Source organism: Lepidochelys kempii, chromosome 1 (genome assembly GCF_965140265.1).
Source record: "Lepidochelys kempii isolate rLepKem1 chromosome 1, rLepKem1.hap2, whole genome shotgun sequence".
In the NCBI taxonomy this organism is placed as follows: Eukaryota; Metazoa; Chordata; order Testudines; family Cheloniidae; genus Lepidochelys; species Lepidochelys kempii.
In genome coordinates, this window is record NC_133256.1 from 106,326,465 (window position 1) to 106,349,807 (window position 23,343).

Sequence of the window (23,343 nt, forward strand, 5' to 3'; positions counted from 1 at the left end):
TAATTATTGTAATTACCTCAAACTAGGATTTTTTAAATCAGACTTCACCACTCTCCCAGTTTCTTGATCCCACAAAGTATCTTCTTTTGGTTTAGTTCCAGGATTGGGATGCATCGTTAACTCTGTGGGCCAGAGGAAAGAAGTCACTACTTCCACTACATTCATAACTTGAAGGACACACAGTTGTGCTGTGCCTTTATCGGGCTATTTCTACTTTCAGAGTGTGCCAGAGAAGAAGGGAGACCCTGTCTTCCTCCTGGTTGACGTTCATACTTGTAATCAGGTAGCAGTTTCTTAGTTCTCGGGTATCTAAACTACAGTCCCTGCAGAATCCAGGAAATGGTGTTGGTTTCAGGCAAATGCTTTCGTGCAGAGCTAGTCAGCAGAAGCAGTGAAACTACAGTTCTGATTTCCAAACATCCTTGGACTATATTTCTCAGGGTTAGTGAAAAGGGGTTTTCAAACCATTTTCCCTTACTTTTAGAATTTTCCAATGTGGTAGTGCAGGGATCGGCAACCTTTGGCACGCGGCCTGTCAGGGAAATCTCTGGCAGGCCGGGACATGTTTTTATCTTCTGCGTCCGTGGGTTCAGCCAATCATAGCTCCCATTGGCTGCAGTTTGGCGTTCCAGGCCAATGGGGACTGCAGGAAGCGGCGTGGGCCAAGGGATGTGCTGGCCGCTGCTTCCCACAGCCCCTGTTGGGCTGGAATGGCAAACTGCGGCCACTGGATGCTGTGATTGGCCAAATCTGCGGATGCTGCAGGTAAACAAACTGTCCTGGCCTGCCAGCGGTTTTCCTTGATGGGCCACATGCCAAAGGTTGCCGATTCCTGTGGTAGAGTCCTGGTTGGAGCAGCACTCCTTGTGAACCTTTCAGGCACCCCAACATGACCAGAGGTCTCCCCAGGAGGAAGAAGTCTCTGTCTCCAGTGTTCACTGAGGCGGACTCCAGCCAACTAGCTAACTGTCCCTTCCCTCAGGGGGCTTGGAGGGGTTTAGCCCTGAAATATTCTAAAACAAAAAGCAAACCCAATACTGAGCCTCCCACCAGTCTTCCCACTCTGCCATTTCCATCCGGCTTGATAACTTCTGAAAGCAAGACGATTATGACTGGGCACTAACTAGCAGATGAGTTTTACAGATCACATAAAAGAAGAAAGCTTCAACGTTAAAATCAGTATTGGGTATGCTGTTTCACTTGTATTTGTTTAGCATCAATAGTTTAAACCACATAAATCTTCTCAATAGTAGGTCAAGTCATTCTTTCTGGAACAATGTTAGCACATAAATAACTAATGGTAACTGCAGTAGAGGTTGATAGTAGAAAACCATTGCATCACAAGTTCAAAAACTGATAGTGTAATAATAATGCAAGAAGACACAGGCTAAGAGCATTACTGCTCACTGGAAATTACATTTCCAATATAAGATCAAGAGAATCATGGAATAATTTGCTCCATAAACTTAAAAACTCCTTTAAAAATGTCCCGATGCATGTTTATAGCTTATATGGTCATGTGACCCTCTCTGTCGGTAGCAGTAGTCTGGGAATAACAGTAGCAGCACTTTTCAGTGAAAGGTAAGTGACTCATTTTTCCCTCACTTCTACAGTTTGTCCTTTTATGTTTTGTTCTGTTCTGTTTTCATTTTACTCCCCCTAAATAGTGGAGGTATCCACTTTTGCCCTGGGGGTGTTTAATATTATCTTATTTATTATGCCTGTTACCCCCAAAAGTCCCAGTTAAGAGTGAGGCCTAACTGTGCTAGAAGCTGTACAAGCACATAAGTAGAAAGTTCTCCTTGCCCAAAAGAGTGTGCAATCGAGAAGACACAGCCAATGATTCTAAGAGTATGTCTACACTATGAAATTAGGTCGAATTTATAGAAGTCGGGTTTTTAGAAATTGTTTTTATATATTCGAGTTTGTCTGTCCCCACAGAAAATGCTGTAAGTGCATTAAGTGCATTAACTCGGCAGAGTGCTTCCACAGTACCGTGGCAAGCGTCAACTTCCGGAGTGTTGCACTGTGGGTAGCTATCCCACAGTTCCCGCAGTCTCCGCTGCCCATTGGAATTCTGGGTTGAGATCCCAATGCCTGATGGGGCTAAAACATTGTCGTGGGTGGTTCTGGGAACATATCGTCAGTCCCCCGTTCCCTCCCTCCCTCCGTGAAAGCAGCAGCAGACAATCGTTTCGCGCCTTTTTTCTTGAGTTACCTATGCAGACGCCATACCATGGCAAGCAGGGAGCCCGCTCAGGTAACCGTCACCGTATGTCTCCTGGGTGCTGGCAGATGTGGTACTGTATTGCTACACAGCAGCAGCAACCCCTTGCCTTGTGGCAGCAGACGGTGCAGTAGGACTGGTAGCCGTCATCGTCATGTCCGAGGTGCTCCTGGCCACGTCGGGCAGACATGGGTGCAGGGACTACATTAGAAGTGACTTGACCAGGTCATTCTCTTTAGTCCTGCAGTCAGTCCATCTTACGGTGAGCAGGCAGGCGATACGGATTGTAAGCAGTCCTACTGTACCATCTTCTGCCAGGCAGGCAAGAGATGAGGATGGCTAGCAGTCCTACTGCACCGTCTTCTGCCGAGCAGCCATGAGATGTGGATGGCTTGCAGTCCTGCACCGTCTGCTGCCAGCCAAAGATGTAAAAGATAGATGGAGTGGATCAAAACAAGAAATAGACCAGATTTGTTTTGTACTCATTTGCTTCTCCCCCTCCCCCGTCTAGGGGACTCATTCCGCAGTCACTCACAGAGAAGGTGCAGCGAGGTAAATCTAGCCATGTATCAATCAGAGGCCAGACCAACCTGCTTGTTCCAATAAGAACAATTACTTAGGTGCACCATTTCTTATTGGAACCCTCCGTGAAGTCCTGCCTGAAATACTCATTGATGTAAAGCCACCCCCTTTGTTGATTTTAATTCCCTGTAAGCCAACCCTGTAAGCCATGTCGTCAGTCGCCCCTCCCTCCATCAGAGCAACGGCAGACAATCGTTCCGCCCTTTTTTCTGTGCGGACGCCATACCAAGGCAAGCATGGAGGCCGCTCAGCTCACTTTGGCAATTAGGAGCACATTAAACACCACACACATTATCCAGCAGTATATGCAGCACCAGAACCTGGCAGAGCGATACCGGGCAAGGAGGCGACGTCAGCACGGTCACGTGAGTGATCAGGACATGGACACAGATTTCTCTCAAAGCATGGGCCCTGCCAATGCATGCATCATGGTGCTAATGGGGAAGGTTCATGCTGTGGAATGCCGATTCTGGGCTTGGGAAACAAGTACAGACTGGTGGGACCGCATAGTGTTGCAGGTCTGGGACAATTCCCAGTGGCTGCGAAACTTTCGCATGCATAAGGGCACTTTCATGGAACTTTCTGACTTGCTTTCCCCTGCCCTGAAGTGCATGAATACCAAGATGAGAGCAGCCCTCACAGTTGAGAAGCGAGTGGCGATAGCCCTGTGGAAGCTTGCAACGTCAGACAGCTACCGGTCAGTTGGGAATCAATTTGGAGTGGGCAAATCTACTGTGGGGGCTGCTGTGATGCAAGTAGCCCACGCAATCAAAGATCTGCTGATATCAAGGGTAGTGACCCTGGAAAATGTGCAGGTCATAGTGGATGGCTTTGCTGCAATGGGATTCCCTAACTGTGGTGGGGCCATAGAGGGAAAGCATATCCCTATCTTGGCACCGGAGCACCAAGCAGGCGAGTACATAAACTGCAAGGGGTACTTTTCAATAGTGCTGCAAGCTTTGGTGGATCACAAGGGACATTTCACCAACATCAACGTGGGATGGCCGGGAAAGGTACATGACGCTCGCATCTTCAGGAACTCTGGTCTGTTTCAAAAGCTGCAGGAAGGGACTTTATTCCCAGCCCAGAAAATAACTGTTGGGGATGTTGAAATGCCTACAGTTATCCTTGGGGACCCAGCCTACCCCTTAATGTCATGGCTCATGAAGCTGTACACAGGCAGCCTGGTCAGTAGTCAGGAGCTGTTCAACTACAGGCTGAGCAAGTGCAGAATGGTGGTAGAATGTGCATTTGGATGTTTAAAGGCACGCTGGCGCAGTTTACCGACTCGCTTAGACCTCAGCAAAACCAATATTCCCACTGTTATTACTGCTTGCTGTGTGCTCCACAATATCTGTGAGAGTAAGGGGGAGACGTTTATGGCGGGGTGGGAGGTTGAGGCAAATTGCCTGGCTGCTGGTTACGCGCAGCCAGACACCAGGGAGGTTAGAAGAGCACAGGAGGGCGTGGTACGCATCAGAGAAGCTTTGAAAACCAGTTTCATGACTGGACAGGCTACGGTGTGAAAGTTCTGTTTGTTTCTCCTTGATGAAACCCCCCGCCCCTTGGTTCACTCTACTTCCCTGTAAGCTAACCACCCTCCCCTCCTCCCTTCGATCACCGCTTGCAGAGGCAATAAAGTCATTGTTGCTTCACATTCATGCATTCTTTATTCATTCATCACACAAATAGGGGGATTACTACAAAGGTAGCCCAGGAGGGGTGGTGGAGGAGGGAAGGAAAATGCCACACAGCACTTTAATACAATTAATTTAATACAATGTATTGAATGCCAGCCTTCTGTTTTTTGGGCAATCCTCTGTGGTGGAGTGGCTGGGTGGCCAGAGGCCCCCCACCACATTCTTGGGCGTCTGGGTGAGGAGGCTATGGAACTTGGGGAGGAGGGCGGTTGGTTACACAGGGGCCGTAGTGGCAGTCTGTGCTCCAGCTGCCTTTGCTGCAGCTCGACTATACACTGGAGCATACTGGTTTGATCCTCCAGCAGCCTCAGCATTGAATCCTGCCTCCTCTCATCACGCTGCCACCACATTTGAGCTTCAGCCCTGTCTTCAGCCCACCACTTACTCTCTTCAGCCTGCCACCTCTCTTCCCGGTCATTTTGTGCTTTCCTGCACTCTGACACTATTTGCCTCCACGCATTCGTCTGTGCTCTGTCAGTGTGGGAGGACAGCATGAGCTCAGAGAACATTTCATCACGAGTGCGTTTTTTTTTTCTTTCTAATCTTCACTAGCCTCTGGGAACGAGAAGATCCTGTGATCATTGAAACACATGCAGCCGGTGGAGAAAAAAAAAGGGACAGCGGTATTTAAAATGACACATTTTATAAAACAGTGGCTACACTCTTTCAGGGTAAACTTTGCTGTTAACATTACATACATAGCACATGTGCTTTCGTTACAAGGTCGCATTTTGCCTCCCCCTACCGCGTGGCTACCCCCTCAACCCTCCCCTCTCCCCGTGGCTAACAGCGGGGAACATTTCTGTTCAGCCACAGGCAAACAGCCCAGCAGGAACGGGCACCTCTGAGTGTCCCCTGAAGAAAAGCACCCTATTTCAACCAGGTGACCATGAATGATATCTCACTCTCCTGAGGATAACACAGAGAGATAAAGAACGGATGTTGTTTGAATGCCAGCAAACATACACTGCAATGCTTTTTGTACAATGATTCCCGAGTACGTGTTACTGGCCTGGAGTGGTAAAGTGTCCTACCATGGAGGACGCAATAAGGCTGCCGTCCCCAGAAACCTTTTGCAAAGGCTTTGGGAGTACATCCAGGAGAGCCGCGAATGTCAGGGCAAATAAATCCTTTCACATGCTTGCTTTTAAACCATGTATAGTATTTTAAAAGGTACACTCACCGGAGGTCCCTTCTCTGCCTGCTGGGTCCAGGAGGTAGCCTTGGGTGGGTTCGGGGGGTACTGGCTCCAGGTCCAGGGTGAGAAACAATTCCTGGCTGTCAGGAAAACCGGTTTCTCCGCTTGCTTGCTGTGAGCTATCTACAACCTCCTCCTCATCATCATCTTCTTGTCCCCAAAACCTGCTTCCGTGTTGCCTCCATCTCCATTGAAGGAGTCAAACAACACGGCTGGGGTTGTGGTGGCTGAACCCCCTAAAATGGCATGCAGCTCATCGTAGAAGCGGCATGTTTGGGGCTCTGACCCGGAGCGGTCATTCGCCTCTCTGGTTTTCTGGTAGGCTTGCCTCAGCTCCTTAAGTTTCACGCGGCACTGCTTCGGGTCCCTGTTATGGCCTCTGTCCTTCATGCCCTGGGAGATTTTGACAAAGGTTTTGGCATTTCGAAAACTGGAACGGAGTTCTGATAGCACGGATTCCTCTCCCCATACTGCGATCAGATCCCGTACCTCCCGTTCAGTCCATGCTGGAGCTCTTTTGCGATTCTGGTACTCCATCATGGTCACCTCTGCTGAGGAGCTCTGCATGGTCACCTGCAGCTTGCCACGCTGGCCAAACAGGAAATGAGATTCAAAAGTTCGCGGTTCTTTTCCTGTCTACCTGGCCAGTGCATCTGAGTTGAGAGTGCCGTCCAGAGCGGTCACAATGGAGCACTCTGGGATAGCTCCCGGAGGCCAATACCGTCGAATTGTGTCCACAGTACCCCAAATTCGACCCGGCAAGGCCGATTTAAGCGCTAATCCACTTGTCAGGGGTGGAGTAAGGAAATCGATTTTAAGAGCCCTTTAAGTCGAAAAAAAGGGCTTCATCGTGTGGACGGGTGCAGGTTTACATCGATTTAACGCTGCTAAATTCGACCTAAAGTCCTAGTGTAGACCAGGGCTAAGAAGCAATGGGAGGGAGGGTGGCTGAGGTTATTTATTGTTATTATTTATGCCATTTTCCCAAAATATTTGTTTCCTACACTGTTGCCAAGAAGCCCAAAGAGCTTCAGAAGAACCAGGCATGGTGCTCCAAGAGTAAGATTCACATTACCTGTTTAAAGTCCGAGTACCAGCACTAGCGACAAGTTTGGATAATTTCTGGTGGTGCCCAGAACGGGTCCAAGTCCCGCCCCTCACCCTCCGCCGAAGGCTCTGGGAGGGAATTTGGGTATGGGGTATGGACTTTGGGATGGGGCAGGGGGTTGGGGTGTAGAAGGGGGTCAGATTGTCAGCACTTACCTCGGGCAGTGCCAGCTCCCGAAGCGGCCCGCACACCCCTCTGAGCAGGGGCTCAGGGGCCACAGAGACCTGCTGGCCGCTTCCAGGAGCGGCATGGGATGGCTGGGCAGGAAGCTGCCTTAGTCCCGCTGCACTGGTGCTAGCGGCAGCAGCAGCTGCTAGGGGTCCCCAGCCTGGGCCCTTTTAAATCACCTGGGGGCGGCAGGTGGGGTCAGGAGACGCTCTGGGGAAGTCACGCAGGGGTGGCAGGTGGGGCCAGGGGAGAGATCCAGCCCCCAAAATTGGTGGAGCCCGTCCCCCGGGCCCTGAATATTCCTGGAGCCCGGGCACCACGGGCCCATATAACTCGCCGCCCCTGAGTACCAGGGCTTTATACAGAGGTTGGAAAGGGAGAAATCATCATCCACAATCTGAGATTAGGACAAATGTACTGTACCACAGCCCTTCCTTTCTCCTGCACCACTAATCCAGGCAATAGACTGGAATAACAATGGTGTTTAGTTGTTGAATAGCACTTTTCATCTCCAGACTTCCAAATGCTTTACAAAGGAGGGTATGTATCATAACTTTCATGTCACTGATGGGAAAGTAGAGGCACAGAGAGGTTAAGGAACGTGCCCAAGGTTATACAACAGGTGACAGAACAAGGCACAGGATCCAGATGTCTTGACTCTCGGTTCCATGCTCTATCCCCTGGACTGTGCTGCACCACCACTTGGGTGGAGCATTAGGGTCACAGGACAAACATGGGTCCTGTGACTCCTCTCTGGATCGTGCTGCACTTTTCATCAGCCTGTGTGTTTGGGGTCGGTTCAGAGCCATCTTCAGGCATGCAGGAAATGCATAGGTCTACCTTCATGGCTGCTCCATTCAGGTTCCCCCTTCATAGTTACAACATGGAATTTAAGTGGCATAGAAGGTCTTGCACAGGCTAATCGGAATTTCAAAGGAATTTCACCATAAATGCACCAATAAGTGGGGAAAAAAATTACATTTCTCAGTGTGTTTCCTCTTCAGTTACAGCTCGCTGAGACTTTAGTGTTTTAGGATTCAATCATGTGACCTATCTTAGTCAATACAGTCGTTAAACCTATTTTAGATTACCTGTCCAATTGCCTCAGCTAGTTTCTGGAAATCTAAGAGTGTAAATTCATTGTATATTATGTCGGTAGATAGATGTAAAAAGAGAAGATGTTACATGACTCAACAGAGAACATCAGTTATATTTTACCAATTATCCATTGGCTTTACTACAGAGTGTATGGCAGATCCACGTGTAATTCTTTAGAGGTCGTGTGAACACTTGACATAGTGTTATCTGCTCAGCTCTGCAAGAATTCCCACATTTTTTTTCAGAGACCATATGCACAGGTAAGCAGTGGTGTAGCCATCATCCTGCTAGCTTCTGCATCAGCCAGCAGAGCTAGGCAAGCCCTGGGGCAGCAGAATGGGACAGGGTGCACAATGGTTACAATGCTGTTGCTGCTGTGGGAGATAAGAGACAATACAGTGGCCATGAGCACAATGCCTCAAGGAGCAGCTGCAAGTATTTCACTCCCCTCACTCCAAATGTAACAAGTGGCTTAGAGCTCCATTTTGGTCTTTAACAGGGTAAAAATAATATTTGTCATTTAAGTCAAGATCTACCACCCTACATTCACAATAAGGTTTTAATGTCTTATTCTTTACCTTGTACTTGGATCTGATTATCTCACCTCTTTCTACACCATCTCTCTACTGCCCTGGCCATTTCTCTCTGCTGCCGACCCAATCGCTTTGATCTGTTGCTTAATTACTATTAGGACATGTCTAACCTCCCAAGAAACCAATTATTTTGAAAGGTGGACATATCAAAGTGTATACTAGGTACCCAACATTAAAATATGTCTTTTTTTTACGTCGGGCACATCATATCTGGAAATAAAATAAGTTATCTGAAACTTCAGTTTACCAACTAGATTGTGTTTGTGATGGATGGAATACCATAGAAAGGAAATGACCAACAAAATTGTAATTCATTTATCTTCAAAATAACGTAGAGAAATATTCTGCTCCTTGCTGGAGCACTCTGCAGGTCACTGATATTTATATTAGAAGCTTAACACAATATTTGGTTTCCTTTGCACTATATTTCTGGCACAAAGAACTGGTTAAAATTTTGAAACTGGAAAGCAGCTTGGGTTACAGTGATCATGAAATGATAAAGTCCATGATTCTAAAGAATGGTAGGAGGTAAAACAGCACAATAAAGAAAATGGATGTCAAGAAGGCAGACTTTAGCAAACTCAGGGAGTTGGTAGATAAGATCCCTTTGGGAAGCAACTCTAAGGGGGAAAACAGTTCAAGAGAATTGGCAGTTTTTCAAAGAGATATTTTTAAGGGCACAAGAGCAAACTATCCCACTTTGTAGGAAAAGTAGGAATTATGGCAAGAGACCAACCTGGCTAACCAGGAGATCTTCAGTGATCTGAAACTCAAAAAAAAAAAAAATCCTACAAAAAGTGGAAACTAGATCAAATTACAAAGGATGAATGTAAACAAATAACACAAATATGTAGGGACAAAATTAGAAAAGCCAAGTTATGAAACGAGATTAAACTAGCTAGAAACATAAAGGGTAACAAGAAAACATTCTACAATACATTAGAAACCTGAGCAAGACCACAAATAGGGTAGGCCTGTTACTCAATGAAGGGAGAAAGGCAATAATAGAAAATGTGGAAGTGGCAGACGTGGCAAATGACTTTTTTGTTTCAGTTTTCACCAAAAAGTTTCATAGCAATTGGACATCTAACATAGTGTGTGCCAGTGAAAATTAGGTAGGATCAGAGGGGAAAGAACAAGTTAAAAATTACGTAGACAAATTAGTTGTTTTCAAGTCACCAGGGCCTTGTGAAATACCTTCTAGAATACTAAAGGAGCTGACCGAGGAGATATCAGAGCAATTAGTGATAATTTTCGAAAAATCTTGGAAGATGGGAGAGATTCCTTAAGAATGGCAGAAGGCAGATATAGTGCCAATCTATAAAAAGGGAAATGAAAACCCAGGGAATTACAGACCAGTGAGCTTACCTTCAGTACACAAAAAGATAATGGACCAAATAATTAAACTATCAATTTGCAAACACCTAGAAGATAATAAGGTGCTAGAAACAGTCAGCATAGATTTGTCAAGAACAAAACGTGCCAAACCTACCTAATAACTTTCGTTGACAGCCTTGTGTATAGGGGGGAAGCGGTAAATGTGGTATATCTTGACTTTGGTAAGGTTTTTGATACTGTCTTACATGATCTTCTCATAAACAAACTAGGAAAATATAACCCAAAGGGAGCTACTATAAGGTGGGTGCATAACTGGTTGGAAAATATTCCCAGAGAATGATTATTAGTGACTCACAGTCAAGGTGGAAGGGCATATCCAGTGGAGTCCCGCCAGGATCCGTTCTGGGTCTGGTTCTGTTCAATATCTTCATAAATGATATAAATAATGGTATAGTGAGTACACTTATAAAGTCTGTGGATGATATCAAGCTGGGAGGGGTTGCAAGTGCTATGGAGGGTAGGATTAAAATTCAAAATGATCTGGACAAACTGGAGAAATGGTCTGAAGTAAATAGGGTGAAATTCAATATGGACAAATGCAAAGTACTCCACTTGGGAAGGAACAATTAGTTGCACACATACAAAATGGGAAATGACTGCCTAGGAAGGAGTACTGTGGAAAGAGATCTGGGGATAATAGTAGATCACAAGCTAAATATGTGTCAACAGTGTAACACTGTTGCAAAAAAAGCAAACATCATTCTGGGATGTATTAGCAGGTGTGTTGTAAGCAAGACACAAGAAGTAATTCTTCTGCTTTACTCCACGCTGATTAGGCCTCAACTGGAGTATTGTGTCCCGTTCTGGCACAACATTTCAGGAAAGATATGGACAAATTGGAGAAAGTCAGAGAAGAGCAACAAAAATTATTTAAGATCTAGAAAACATGACCTCTGAGGGAAGATTGAAAAAACTGGGTTTGTTTAGTCTGGAGAAGACAAGACTGGGGGGCGGGAGGGGGGGAACATATGAGAACAGTTTTCAAGTACATAAAAGGTTGTTACAAGGAGGAGGGAGAAAATTTGTTCTCTTTAATCTCTGAGGATAGGACAAGAAGCAATGGGCTTAAATTACAGCAAGGGCGATTTAGGTTGGACATTAAAATAAACTTCCTAACTGTCAGGGTGGTTAAGCACTGGAATAAATTGCCTAGGGAGGTTGTGGAATTTCTGTCACTGGAGATATTTAAGAGGATGTTAGACAAACACCTGTCCAGGGATGGTCTGGATCATACTTAATTCTGCCTGGAGTGCAGGGAACTGCAGTAGATGACTTCTCAAGGTCCCCTCCATTCACACGATTTTATGTTTCTGTGAAATGGCAAATGACACCACGAGCAACATGATTTCCTAGCAAGATGAAATGTTTCCCCAAAGGACTATAAGGATATTGTTTAACATGGGAGTTGAATCTGCTCAGAAGAGAGAAAAGTTTTGTTTTGTAGAGGGTTCGCTTCTGTTGAATCTCAGGGTGCAAGCTACTATTAATTGTTTTGTTTCTATAATGTGTCTGGGTGGGATAGGTACCTCTTTATTCTATTTTATACATCCATAGTAACAATAGGATTTAAAAACCCTTTATTTAAGGATTTTTTGTGACAAATAAACAAACCTAATGGGATTTACAATGCAGAAAAATATATCTTTCTCTTATGCCACCAGGCATAGAGTCTGGTTTTGAGATCATAATAGATTTCTGCTATTGGCATCAGTGGGAGCATATGCCTACTTACTGCAACAAGGTATTAATGATGCGTAATATATGGTTGTCTGAAGGCAGGTATATTTTATTTCATTTGAATATAAGGAACAAACTATTATATAGGACACTACTGCTGTATAAAGCAATAATAATGAATACAAAACTAAGACAAATGCATAACAAATAAAGACTAATACAGGAATTCCAAATAAATTATTAGAAACTGATTCTATTAATGGAATACATAAAATATATAGTTAGAGCTGGCTGGAGAATGACAATTCCATTTCCCGACAACTTTTGAAGATCACAACAAAAAAATTAATTCCACATAGGACCAAAAATAATCTGATTAATCTCTCTCTTTCCCCACTCCTATATCTATTTATATATTCAAAGTTACAACAGAGTCCATCCTGGACTTCAGAAACCTTCCTGTCAAAAACTTGGTCAAATTTTATATACATTCATGAAACATTTCAGATGAAACTGTGTATTTCAACGAAAGTACATTTAGTTGAAAATATTGCAGCTAGTTCTATACATAATGATGTGGACGTCTCATAAGTGCCAAGCATAGCTCTATGAGGAGTCTTTGCCCTCAGCTTCTTTGTTTTGTTTTGTTAGAGTGGCCAGGACAAGAGAAGAAATCACCAAGATATTTTCTGCAGTAATGAGTGATTGTCTGCATTCAAGTTCAAAATAACTTCTCAGTCCATGCTGAATAAGTAGAAGATTCTGCCTTGTATCTCAGGATTACTTTTTTTACTCAAGCTAGATCACACCTTTCTCAGTTAGACTTGGCAGGGGAGCTTTCTCATTGAGGCCGATACCACACAGCTTGATAAATGGGTTGATAAAACAGCCATAAGCTTTACTCAGCATGCTGTATATGCATTTTCAGAGAGGGTAATCTTCTTGCATGACCAGAGAATATGAAAGAGATTTTCAAGTGGTTTACATCTACAGCATTAAAGTTGATTGACAATCATCAAGTTTTCTTTTTACAATCTCCAAGTTATTTGGCAATATTTTTCAAATGTTATCTTATATAAAATAAAGAACAAGTGATTGGGAAAGTTTTAATTAAATTATAGTGCTTAGTTGAGGTCCAGAACCATTTCTGTCTCCCACTTGCCTTTGGATTTGGGGAACACTTATAGGTTGTGCTATTTAGTCAGCTATAATTGCCACCAAAGTATGGTTGTGAGACTTTCCAATTAGGATACATTTTTAATGTGGTGATGAGTTGAGGATTTACTTTACCAAGTACCATCAAATTTTACCAGTTACTGAAAAAGACATAGAAGATACTTATTTTGGTTTAATAGTGTAGAAACAAAGAGTTCCATTCTGGTTTCCTATAATTCTTGCAGTACTTAACCTTCTTCCCTTTTGTAAGTTTTCCAACTTCAAACCTAAGCCACAAACATCTCCTAGCAGTAGAAGTGGACAGCTAGTCTGATTCAGTAAAAATGTGTGAGCAATAAACAGTATATTTGTTCTGAACTTTAAGTGATCATTATTAAAGATTATAGAGGGTGGGAACTTGTTATCTACCAGGAGACTCAGAGAAGATACACTTCAGTTGGCCTTGTTTATACTATTGTGGTAAATTGACCTAAATTATGCTACTCCAGTTACATGAATAATGTAACCAAAGTTGACGTAGCTTAAGTCGACTTACTGCAGTGTCTACACCGTGCTGTGTCGACAGAAGATGCTCTCCCATCAACTTCTCTTACTCTTCTTGGGGAGCTGGAGTACTGGAGTTGACGGGAGAGCTTCACTAGATCCGCTAAATCGACACCACTGCATCGATTGCAGCAGTGCCGATCTACTGGTAAGTGTAGACATGGCCTAAGTTTGAGACATCTGGTCTGGGATATTTGATGAAAACAGAGTAACTCAGTGATACTATTCATGTGGCCCTGGAATCTCACATAGATCTTGATGCCACCTGTATAGAAATGGGGACTCTCATACTGAAGAGGCACATGATGGAACCAAATAGAAGCATGTAAATAATAAAAGAATAAGGATTTAATGAAAAGAAGCACCATAGTTAATGTTAAGTGGCTTAGGCAAAAGTGAAGCAAATCAACAGCACTTAAAGGTGTTTATCTGTTGAGATCCCTTCCGCACCTGATTCTATAATCTTGAACTCGTGACAAGTTATTTTAACAAATTAACTTTTTTTAAAAAATATTCTTGTGTAAAATTAAATGGTGTCTGGTCATGAATGTGTAGTGGCACACATTTTTCTCATGATGAGGATTCAGATACTCTGTTAAACAAAAGATAGATTTTTTTTAATGTTATAGCTGTCTCTTAAAGTAATGTTAAAATTTTTCTAGAAGAAGGATACTGTAATTGGAATTAGAATTCTGAAAATGAAGGATAAAACATATTATATAAAGTTATATAAAAAAGTATCTTTTCCTAAATGTATTGCTTGTTTGTGTAATTTAGTCTTCTAGTTTCAGTTTTAAGTGTTTGAGAAAAAGTTGTGAAATTGATTAATTTTGAGAAATATCACTAAAAATAGATGGTTGCATTTAAGACTTTTCTTTTTATTATTCTGTATTTGCATAGGCACTCAATTAATTATAAAATTGATTTTTGTTTTTGTTTTGGATTTTTTTATTGGTCATGCTACACAGCTTCACTGAAAAGTGACTGCAAGCAGAGTGCAATTGTATGAGGTTTTAAAGTACAAAACCTGTTCTGAAATGTCCATCATTTGGAGTCTTTTTGTTGATCTTAATGGTAAACCATGTACTTTCAAGACTGAACTACATATTTTAGTCATTTTTAAAAAAAACATAATTGATTGGAACTATTTTTACATCCTTTATTCCTGGATGACACAGTTTCTAGCCAAAAAAAACATGTGACTAAGGTCTAATCTGAAAAGAGACTGGATGCATTCAGCCTTTAATCTTTCCTCATAATTCAGTTCTTCCAACCGTCTGTTTTCTTAGCATTGTTTTACACAGTAGTTATGACTATTTTCCACTTAATTTGAATAAAATACTTCAAGAAACACTCTTCCATGCAGTAATCGGATATTTATTCTTCCAACAGTCTTGGAAAATGTCCAATCAAAAAAATTACATCTGAACTATTTTTCAGTTGAAATTTGGCTTCTCAGCTAGACAATTTTTTTTTGCAAAATGTGTGTGCTTTCTGAAGAAAATATTTATTTCTTTGTGTGTTGTCAAAAAGCTGTATACTTGAAATTAAGTTTTCCATTTTCTGCCAAAACCCAATCACTTTCAGCTGGAAATGAATATATTTTGATGCATTGCCCTGTCAGAATTACAGTTTGGCTGCCTCATGTCCCCATTCTCCTCTATTTGCTGGGTTCTCCAGCCAGGCTTCATCTCCCATAATGCAGTATGTCCACTGGAGTCCTGTGATGCACTACCTCCCCTCACTGTGGTGTCTTATGTAAATATGGTGTAACTCCACTTTAATAAGTGGAATTACTTGAGATATACACCAATATATCAAAGAGTACTGGTAAAATTTGGACAAACATGTAGAATTCACAATAATCGGTATAAACAGAGAACTGTTTCCTCTCAGTTTAGTACTAATAGTAGTTACAATGTACATTTCCCCAGTGCCTTCCTAATCTCTGGTTTAACAAGAGATCACACACTGTACATCAACGTTTCATCAAGTTTGATATTTGACACAGAGTAAAGCCTGTATCGATAAATTATTTTGTAAATTTCTATTACTCATTTTTCCTTCTTTTTACAATAGCTGTGTGTCAACATGATCAATGAGAAGATACACCAGTATATCAATGAAGTGCTTTTTCTACAAGAGGAAGCAGAATGTGTACAGGAGGGAGTTACTATGGAAACAACATATTCTCCTGGTAACCATACAGAAGCCTTGGACTTTTTCTTTCAGGTAGTTTTCAAACCCATTTACACACCATTTATATTTATACACATGCTCTGTGTGTTAGGCTAATAAAAATCCAGGCTAGCAGTTCCTGATTTAGGTGTCTCTAGAGAAGGTGACAGGACAAAGAGTTCATAGAAGGAGGCCTTAATAACTGCCCTGTGCACCAGTATGGGGGAAAGGGGTTTGGCAGAGGTTAACTGCCTATGCTGATCCACTGGACCCCACATGTAGGGTCTATATAGCAGTCCCTAGATACTACCACAGAACTCTGACTCCTGTTGTGACCATGGAGATTTCTTCTATCCTTGGAATTGATTTCTGGAGTATAATTTCTATGAAATAGCATAATCTCTTGCTGTTTTCTTAAGAGATTAGTGATAATCAAAATTTTAGAGTAAATCAAATGTGAATCTTTGCATTTTTTGTAGATCTGATGTGCTTAGCAGACTTTAACCAAAAGGTTTTTTTTATAGCGATACACAATTCTGTTTAATAAACAAGACATTTTACTGTAAATGGAAGAATAGTATTCTGCCTATGAGTAAAAACAGAGAAATCTAAGATCATCCTTTTTTCATTTCAGAAGCCATCAGGTTTTTTGGCAATGCTGGATGAAGAAAGCCAATCCATTTGGTCAATAGAACAGAATATTTCTAAACGCCTTCAATCGTACCTGGAAACCTCAGACACAAATGCAGTATATTCTTCCACAAAAGATGGAAATGGCAATGTTGCACCAAAGGATCAGAGTCCTTCCTTCACTGTTATGCATTACGCTGGACGGGTAAGTGAGTCGAGAGAAATGAGTAATTAATCATATAAGGCTAAGGGAAAGGGCAGTAAGGACAAAAGAGATTCTTCAAAGCTTCTGAACTAACAACTTCTGACAGCTAACAGAAAGAGCTGAGTCCATTACAAACAAATCAGTTTATCTGACAATACATTGTTAGAAAGCATCTAATACCTCAAAATTCATAGGCTGTCAAATAAATGATTTAGTTTGTACTCCTTTACATAGGTGCCGACGACGTAGGTGCTCCAGGGCTGGAGTACCCATGGAAAAAAAATAGTGGGTGCTCAGCACCCACTGGCAGCACCCTGATCAGCTCCTCCCCTCCCCCCAGCATCTCCCACCCACTGGTGGCCCCGCCGATCAGCTCTTTCCCTTCCCTCGCAGCACCTCCTGCCCTCCACAATCAGCTGTTCAGCGGTGTGCAGGAGGTGGGGTTGAGAAGGAGTGAGGGCGGGGCACACTGGAGGAGGGGATGGAATGGGGCTGGGCGAAGTGGGGCTGGGTGGAGGGTTGGGGTAAGGGGTGGAGTGGGGGCGGGGCCGCGGGCGGAGGAGGGGTTGAGCCACTTAGAAAGACGATACCTCTGCTCCTTTATTTTCTCTTCATCTTTAATATGCCACAGTACAAGGTGATGATTGGTAGGGCCACTATGAGAATTTCTTGGCCCAAGAGAAGTTTTGAAAACCCTTACCGTGTTACACAGGTCTAGATAAAAAAAGATACGATTCTTTTTGTGAAAATGTTCACCAAAATATGCATCCGATGAAGTGAGCTGTAGCTCATGAAAGCTTATGCTCAAATAAATTGGTTAGTCTCTAAAGTGCCACAAGTCCTCCTTTTCTTTTTGCAAAATATTGTGCTTTTTTTGAAATTTCACTCCGGCTGGTCAAAAAACAGGATGAATTTTTGGCAACTTTTGTGAAAAATACATCAATCACATTTTTTCCAACCAAAAATCATAATTTGGAAAATTTTGACTGGCTTTGAAATCCAGTACTCTTTCTCCCTCTTCTTACATTAATTCTCTTCCTTCATCTCTGTCTGCACACTGTCCCTCTGTCCCAACAATCAAAATCAGATTTTTTTTAAAAAAGTCCAGGCACTATTCTGACAGTGGGACAATAACTCTTCTCTTTTTGCAGATATGGAAAATATGTTTTATACTCCTTTATGTTTTCTCTTGGTATTTAATATGCCACAGTACAAGATGGCGATGTACAGGGCCAATATGAGAATTTCTTTGCCCAAAGGTCAAAAATCCTTCTTCAGGCTCATTCTGATATGCTGCTGATGCTCTGTGCTCTGAATGTAGTGTATAGAATCAATGGTTTAAACCATTGTCAAACCATTGTCATTATCTAGTCAAAACTCCAAATGAAATCATCATGTAAGGACACAGAATAAGAATTGCAGGATTTTGTCCTTCTGTCTAATTAGATTGGCCTTTTCTCTCTCTCTCCCTTTCTTGCCATTGATGCTGCAAACCCATCTGCTCATGGAACTCCCATAGCAGTTTCACGGCTTGCAGGTTCAGGCCCTATGTTTAAAGATAGTCTTTATAAACTACATTTGTGTGTGTGAGTGTTTGTGTGTGTGTGTGTAGATATATAAGCTTTATGTCCTAGGTTCTATACGCCCTGTGTTATATCAGACAACTATGCCCTAGGTTCTTTCCTTTGTGGACAGGGAGAAGACAGGAAAGATAAGCTTGGTACACAGCCAAGTTGATCAATGATAAAAACTGATCAAAACCTCAATTTCACTATAATTGGTTAGGTTACCTGTACAATCATGGTTAACTGGGATATCAGATTACTGTACTTAATTACAAATGATGTTGAATAGATAACTCTTAGAACGTATATACTATATTGTGCGTGCATCTCCCCCCCACCCCCCCAAGAGAAATGTAGCTTTTCACCAAGAGTGCATAACACATAACTCTTCATCATGCCAGGTAGTTAGAGCAACATTCTCCTGCAGTACTGCTCAGTGTAGCAAACATATTGGGCTTAGATAGTGTGGAGATATGTGCTATATAACTATGATAGCTAGGTAGATTGCATGACACAGTGTTCTATTGTAATGATAAAGGTATGTGAGAATAGTGCTAGAATGCTGCCGCACCCCAGAACAATATACAAGTTGGCATGAAAGAACAGCAGTGAAGCAGTTAAGGAATGAAAATTAAACTCATAACAAGAACAATAAGCACGTTGAAAAAACCACATGGGGGCAGGGGGAGGGAGGAACGTGCTTGTGGTATCCTCTTACAAAACACTCAATAGGACCATTAATTAAGATCAAAGCCTCAGGTACCTAGTTCCAAAACTTAGGATTTGAGTGGTAAATGGTATACCTTTCATTCATTTGTGTTTTCTCCTTAGAATTTCATTTTATTAAAGAGACTTTGGTTTGACCTTTCCCCGGTACCATTAATGATGTTTAATCTAAAGTATGAACAATGGGCCACTGCCTCTGCTGATGTAACTCCCCAGAGCTCCATTAAACTCAGTGGAGATACTCTAGGGTGTACACCAGCTAAGCAGCTGGCCCCGTGTGTGCAAGACTTGACAAGCTGTTGATAGAATCCTGACTGAGGGTAAGAGGCTCTTGTCTTGCAAAGAGAGAAAGATCCTTTTGAAATGTTAAAGCTTCCCTATTTGAATAGTGATTGAGCATTTTTCAAAAATAAATTTGCATTTTTCATTTCTCGTGGGATCATTATGTCACTATCATAGGGTATCATTTCTAAGAACAGAAGAATAGTTGTTTAATAAGTAAGTACATAAAATGCAGATTTTTCCAAACTAACATAGCCTAATGGGTTCATTTAAAAAATAGAACACCCTCTCTTCCACACTCCCCCAGGAATTTTTTAGGGATTTTACATTTGCTGATGCTGTTCTTAAGCTTCTGTTGTTACTATATTTTGTTAAGTGCTTTATGGTGTAAATTGCTAGCAAATCAGACCTTTAAATATATCGGGTTTTATTGGAAATCCAAAATAAGAATTTCATACAAAAAAGTATCAGAATAGTTTGGCAGGCTTTGATAGCCCTTGTTATAGTCTTCAATTAAATGTGTCTGAAGTAAATGAAGTGTAAAGCAACACTTGGATGACTCATTGACTTTGGAGATCTCGACGTGTAAAATAAGGGGGCCTGATTCTGATTTCACTTATACCAGTTTTACTCTGATGTAACTCCCTTAACTTCAATGAAGTTTCTCATGATTGACATGCGTGTAAATGACAGGTGAATTAGGCTCAGAGGGTAGAAAATGAATGATCAGTATAAAGGCATTTGATAATTGAATATGGAGCTTTCAACTCTAAGGTTACCCATTTAAATTCAGTCAGTGTGTCTAGAACCATTGTGTGTTTAGTAGAAAGTTACAGTGGGTACAAGTCTGTTGAACAATAGAAGGCAGACAGCCTGATGTCCTCAGGTAGCTCAAATTATTGTAGCCACATATTTTTTAGTCAGAGTGAAATGGCTTCTTCACACCCCATGGTACAGAACAAACAAATGGCGCTAACACTTCAACCTGGCCCTCACAGGGAATCGTTATGACCGTGGGCCCTAGGTGGCAGGTGGCTTGGCAGCCTGGTGCCAGAAATTCTGAATTTTTTTCTTGGTTTATGCATTCAGTGTATTTGTTGTGAGACTGTCGGGCTGATTTCAGTGAAGAAAACATTGCCGGATGCTACAAGGGTATTGACAGATGCGTGTCTGATATTGCAGAAAAAAGTGCAGAAGCAACCACCTATAATAATACAATATAAAATTACATTTGTTCATTTATTTGATTTGTGGGGGAGGGGGAGTCTGTTAGCCTTGCTGATGGAAGTGATTTTTTTAGGGCGAAAGGATAGTATTCCATTTCTGAACATTTGCCAGGGCTCAAAATATCTTTTATTATAAATGGTGTTAACGTACCAGTAAGTAAATCTGAAATATATCATCCTAGTACTGTGCTAACAGCCACATCTTAAACCATCAGAGATATTTAATATACTGATACTTGAGAGATTCTATCAGCATGTTATCCATGTTATCTGAACAATTTGTCATTATAGCTCAAGCTTTATGCAGCCTAAATTTATGAACACATTAACAAATTTGATAGACCTCTTGATATTACATACCTTACCACAGTTTTGACCTACAGAACTGTAATAAACTGATCAGACCAAAAGACCAGCTTCTTTGTTCTTTAAAGCTGTTTACATAATGTCCTTTTAGTGCAGATCAATGTCTGTTCAATTTCCCAAGTATGCGTGTGTCAAAAATACCTCTCTCAACTCTCAACTTACCTTCACCAATGGGAGCCTTGTCTGAGACAGTTTTACAGCCCAGGAAGACTCTGAAACTGAACCTTTAAATCAAAAGACCAGATAGAGGGATTAATCAATAGGGAAGCTTTTATTTTCTTTATTTTTTCCCCAGGCTGAATCCCCAGACATAAAAATCAAATCAGTCTACTCTAAGTTATACCTGAGCCACTAAAGGTTATTTGACAAAGATGTTCACTTTCACAGAGAGAAGTTAGTTGTGTTTTTTTATATCAGACCTGGTTTTGGAGGTTCATTTACAGGTCTTCCTCCCCCCCCCGCCCCCGCAAAAAAAAAAGAATCCCCACAAAACCCCTAGCCAATTTTTGCTGCTAAATAGATTTTCCTCTTCATGGTCTATTATTTCTATCAGCGTGTTAGAATAAATCATCATAGACTACATGAAGAATGTTCACTTAACAAGGTTTAGGTTCTAGAAAGAAAACTAAAGAGATTGATAGGTTCAAGCTTTTAAGTGATCTGTTTCATCAAAGACTTGATAGCTTCTTTTAACTACATCTTTATGTTCTGGCAGGAAAGTAATAAATAAAGTACCAATGAGGGCCCAGTGTGTTGATATCTGCACTCAGTGTGTTCATTTAAATTATACAAAATGATAAATGTCTTTTTTACCATTAACTGAATTTAAATGTTTTAACTGCAAATTAAGATTAGTGTCTACATCTTAAATGTCTTGCAGAGTATCATGGTGAGATGCTTTATCAGCATGAAATGTTAAATTAATTTTACATAATGTGGATAACCAACCACAACAATGTAATACTAGCAAAACAATGCAAAATATGTTTATTACACTATATCTCATTATTAAAAGTCAGTCATTATTTTAACTGATTTGAATGCAGATGCACTTTGAGTCAGATCAAAGTTCAAATCCTGATCTTGTTTCCCAATTATCTTTGGGGTTCTGGTTTGAGTCCATCAAAGGCCTGAGTCATAAATTCAGATATGTACTTTCCCTACATTTTTAAAGGGGCTAGTTCCCAGGTTCTGCTTTGGCCTTTATTGATTCTGTGGCACTAAAAATAGTGAAAACCTTTAAGGGTAGACTAACTGGGTTGTAGAAAATAAATAAAGAAAAAAAAACCCTCCCCTCTGAACTTAACCCACTTTAAAACATAAACTCAACCCAAACATTTCTTTTTACTGAAACCAGATGTCATGTGGTACTGTACATATGACTGTTTTTAATTTATATTGTTTTGCACCCAACGGCCCCAAACAGGGTCTCATCCCCATTACTTTAGGTGCTGTTCAAATATGTAAGTAGAGATAGTCTCTGCACCAAAGAGTTTGAAATAAGATGCAACAAACAACTGTAATAAACAGTAGAAGGGAAGTGGGGAAGGTGAAAAGGTGTTACAAGGAGAGGGGCATGCAGTTACGTAGATTAGCTATGTACACAGTTCAATGGTTCTGATCAGTTTACAGTTATTTTAAAAAACATTAGCTGTGCTTGACATCGATTCAGTGTAGCCATTTCTTGTAGGCATCACAGCAGAAGTTGATGCTGAGGAATGAATATGAAGAAGGAGTGGACTAATTTTTTATTAGTCTAGGGAGGATATTTCATGCATAAGGAGTACAGAAATTTGAAAGTGTAGAGATTTATGAGAGAAGTGGACCAATTGACATTCAAAGCTAGCAGCACTGTCCGAGTAGATGACTGACTGTACAAGGCTGGCAAAAAAGTAGAACATCTTTTTACTTATGAACTGAGCACATGTGAACTAGAATCACTGTGAGATAGTACATATGAAGCCCCATAAGACCACTTTTACAGAATCACTCTTTAGTGAGTTGAAGCACTGACTTAATTTACCATGGCAGCAAGAAAAAGTGTGGGTATATATATATATACACAACAATAAAAAAAACCTGCAGCAGCAAGTCTCAGAGCCCAGGTCAACTGACTCAGGCGTTCAGGGCTAGCACTGTGGGGTTAAGATATCAGTGTACACATGCCGGCTTTGATTGGAGCTCTGAAACCCGGAAAGGGGAGTGGGTCTCGGAGCCCAGTCTCTTACCTAAGCCCAAATGTCTGCACTTCAATTTTTAGCCCTGCAGCACAAGCCCTGCAAGCCTGAGTCAGCAGACTGGGCTTTGAGACTTGCTATCACAGCGTTGTTTTTGCTATGTAGACATACTCTGTAAGGGAGAATAGTAATTTCATCATAAATAAGATTCCTAATAATTGTTTTATGTACCACAGGTAATATAAGAGATGTCTTATTAAATAACAATCCATCATTTAGTACTGAATTAAATCAGTACCCCAGGTTCCCAAATTTGTTCACTTCTATGCAGACATATAATGATAATTTATTATCTCCACCTGTTTTACTTACTATAACCATGGATAACAACTCTTCTTCTAATTTAGTTAAAGCCTAACATTCTCAATTAAGAAATGATGTTATGGATTTGTAAAATAAATTCTGTAAATTATTTTTCATGGACAAATATGCTGGAACATTTACGTTAAGAACACTAAAA

The 23,343-nt window shown here is 41.5% G+C and overlaps 1 protein-coding gene across 8 annotated transcripts in view; it reads left to right on the forward strand.

The window, feature by feature from the left end:
* MYO16 (myosin XVI) overlaps positions 1 to 23,343 on the forward strand; it is a 607,668-nt gene that overhangs the window by 450,148 nt on the left and 134,177 nt on the right. For all 8 annotated transcript variants that reach the window (XM_073349543.1, XM_073349573.1, XM_073349563.1 and 5 more), the window contains 2 exons: positions 15,548 to 15,700; positions 16,281 to 16,481. In XM_073349543.1, coding sequence (XP_073205644.1) covers positions 15,548 to 15,700; positions 16,281 to 16,481 — 354 coding nt within the window. The remainder of the gene's footprint in view (positions 1 to 15,547; positions 15,701 to 16,280; positions 16,482 to 23,343) is intronic.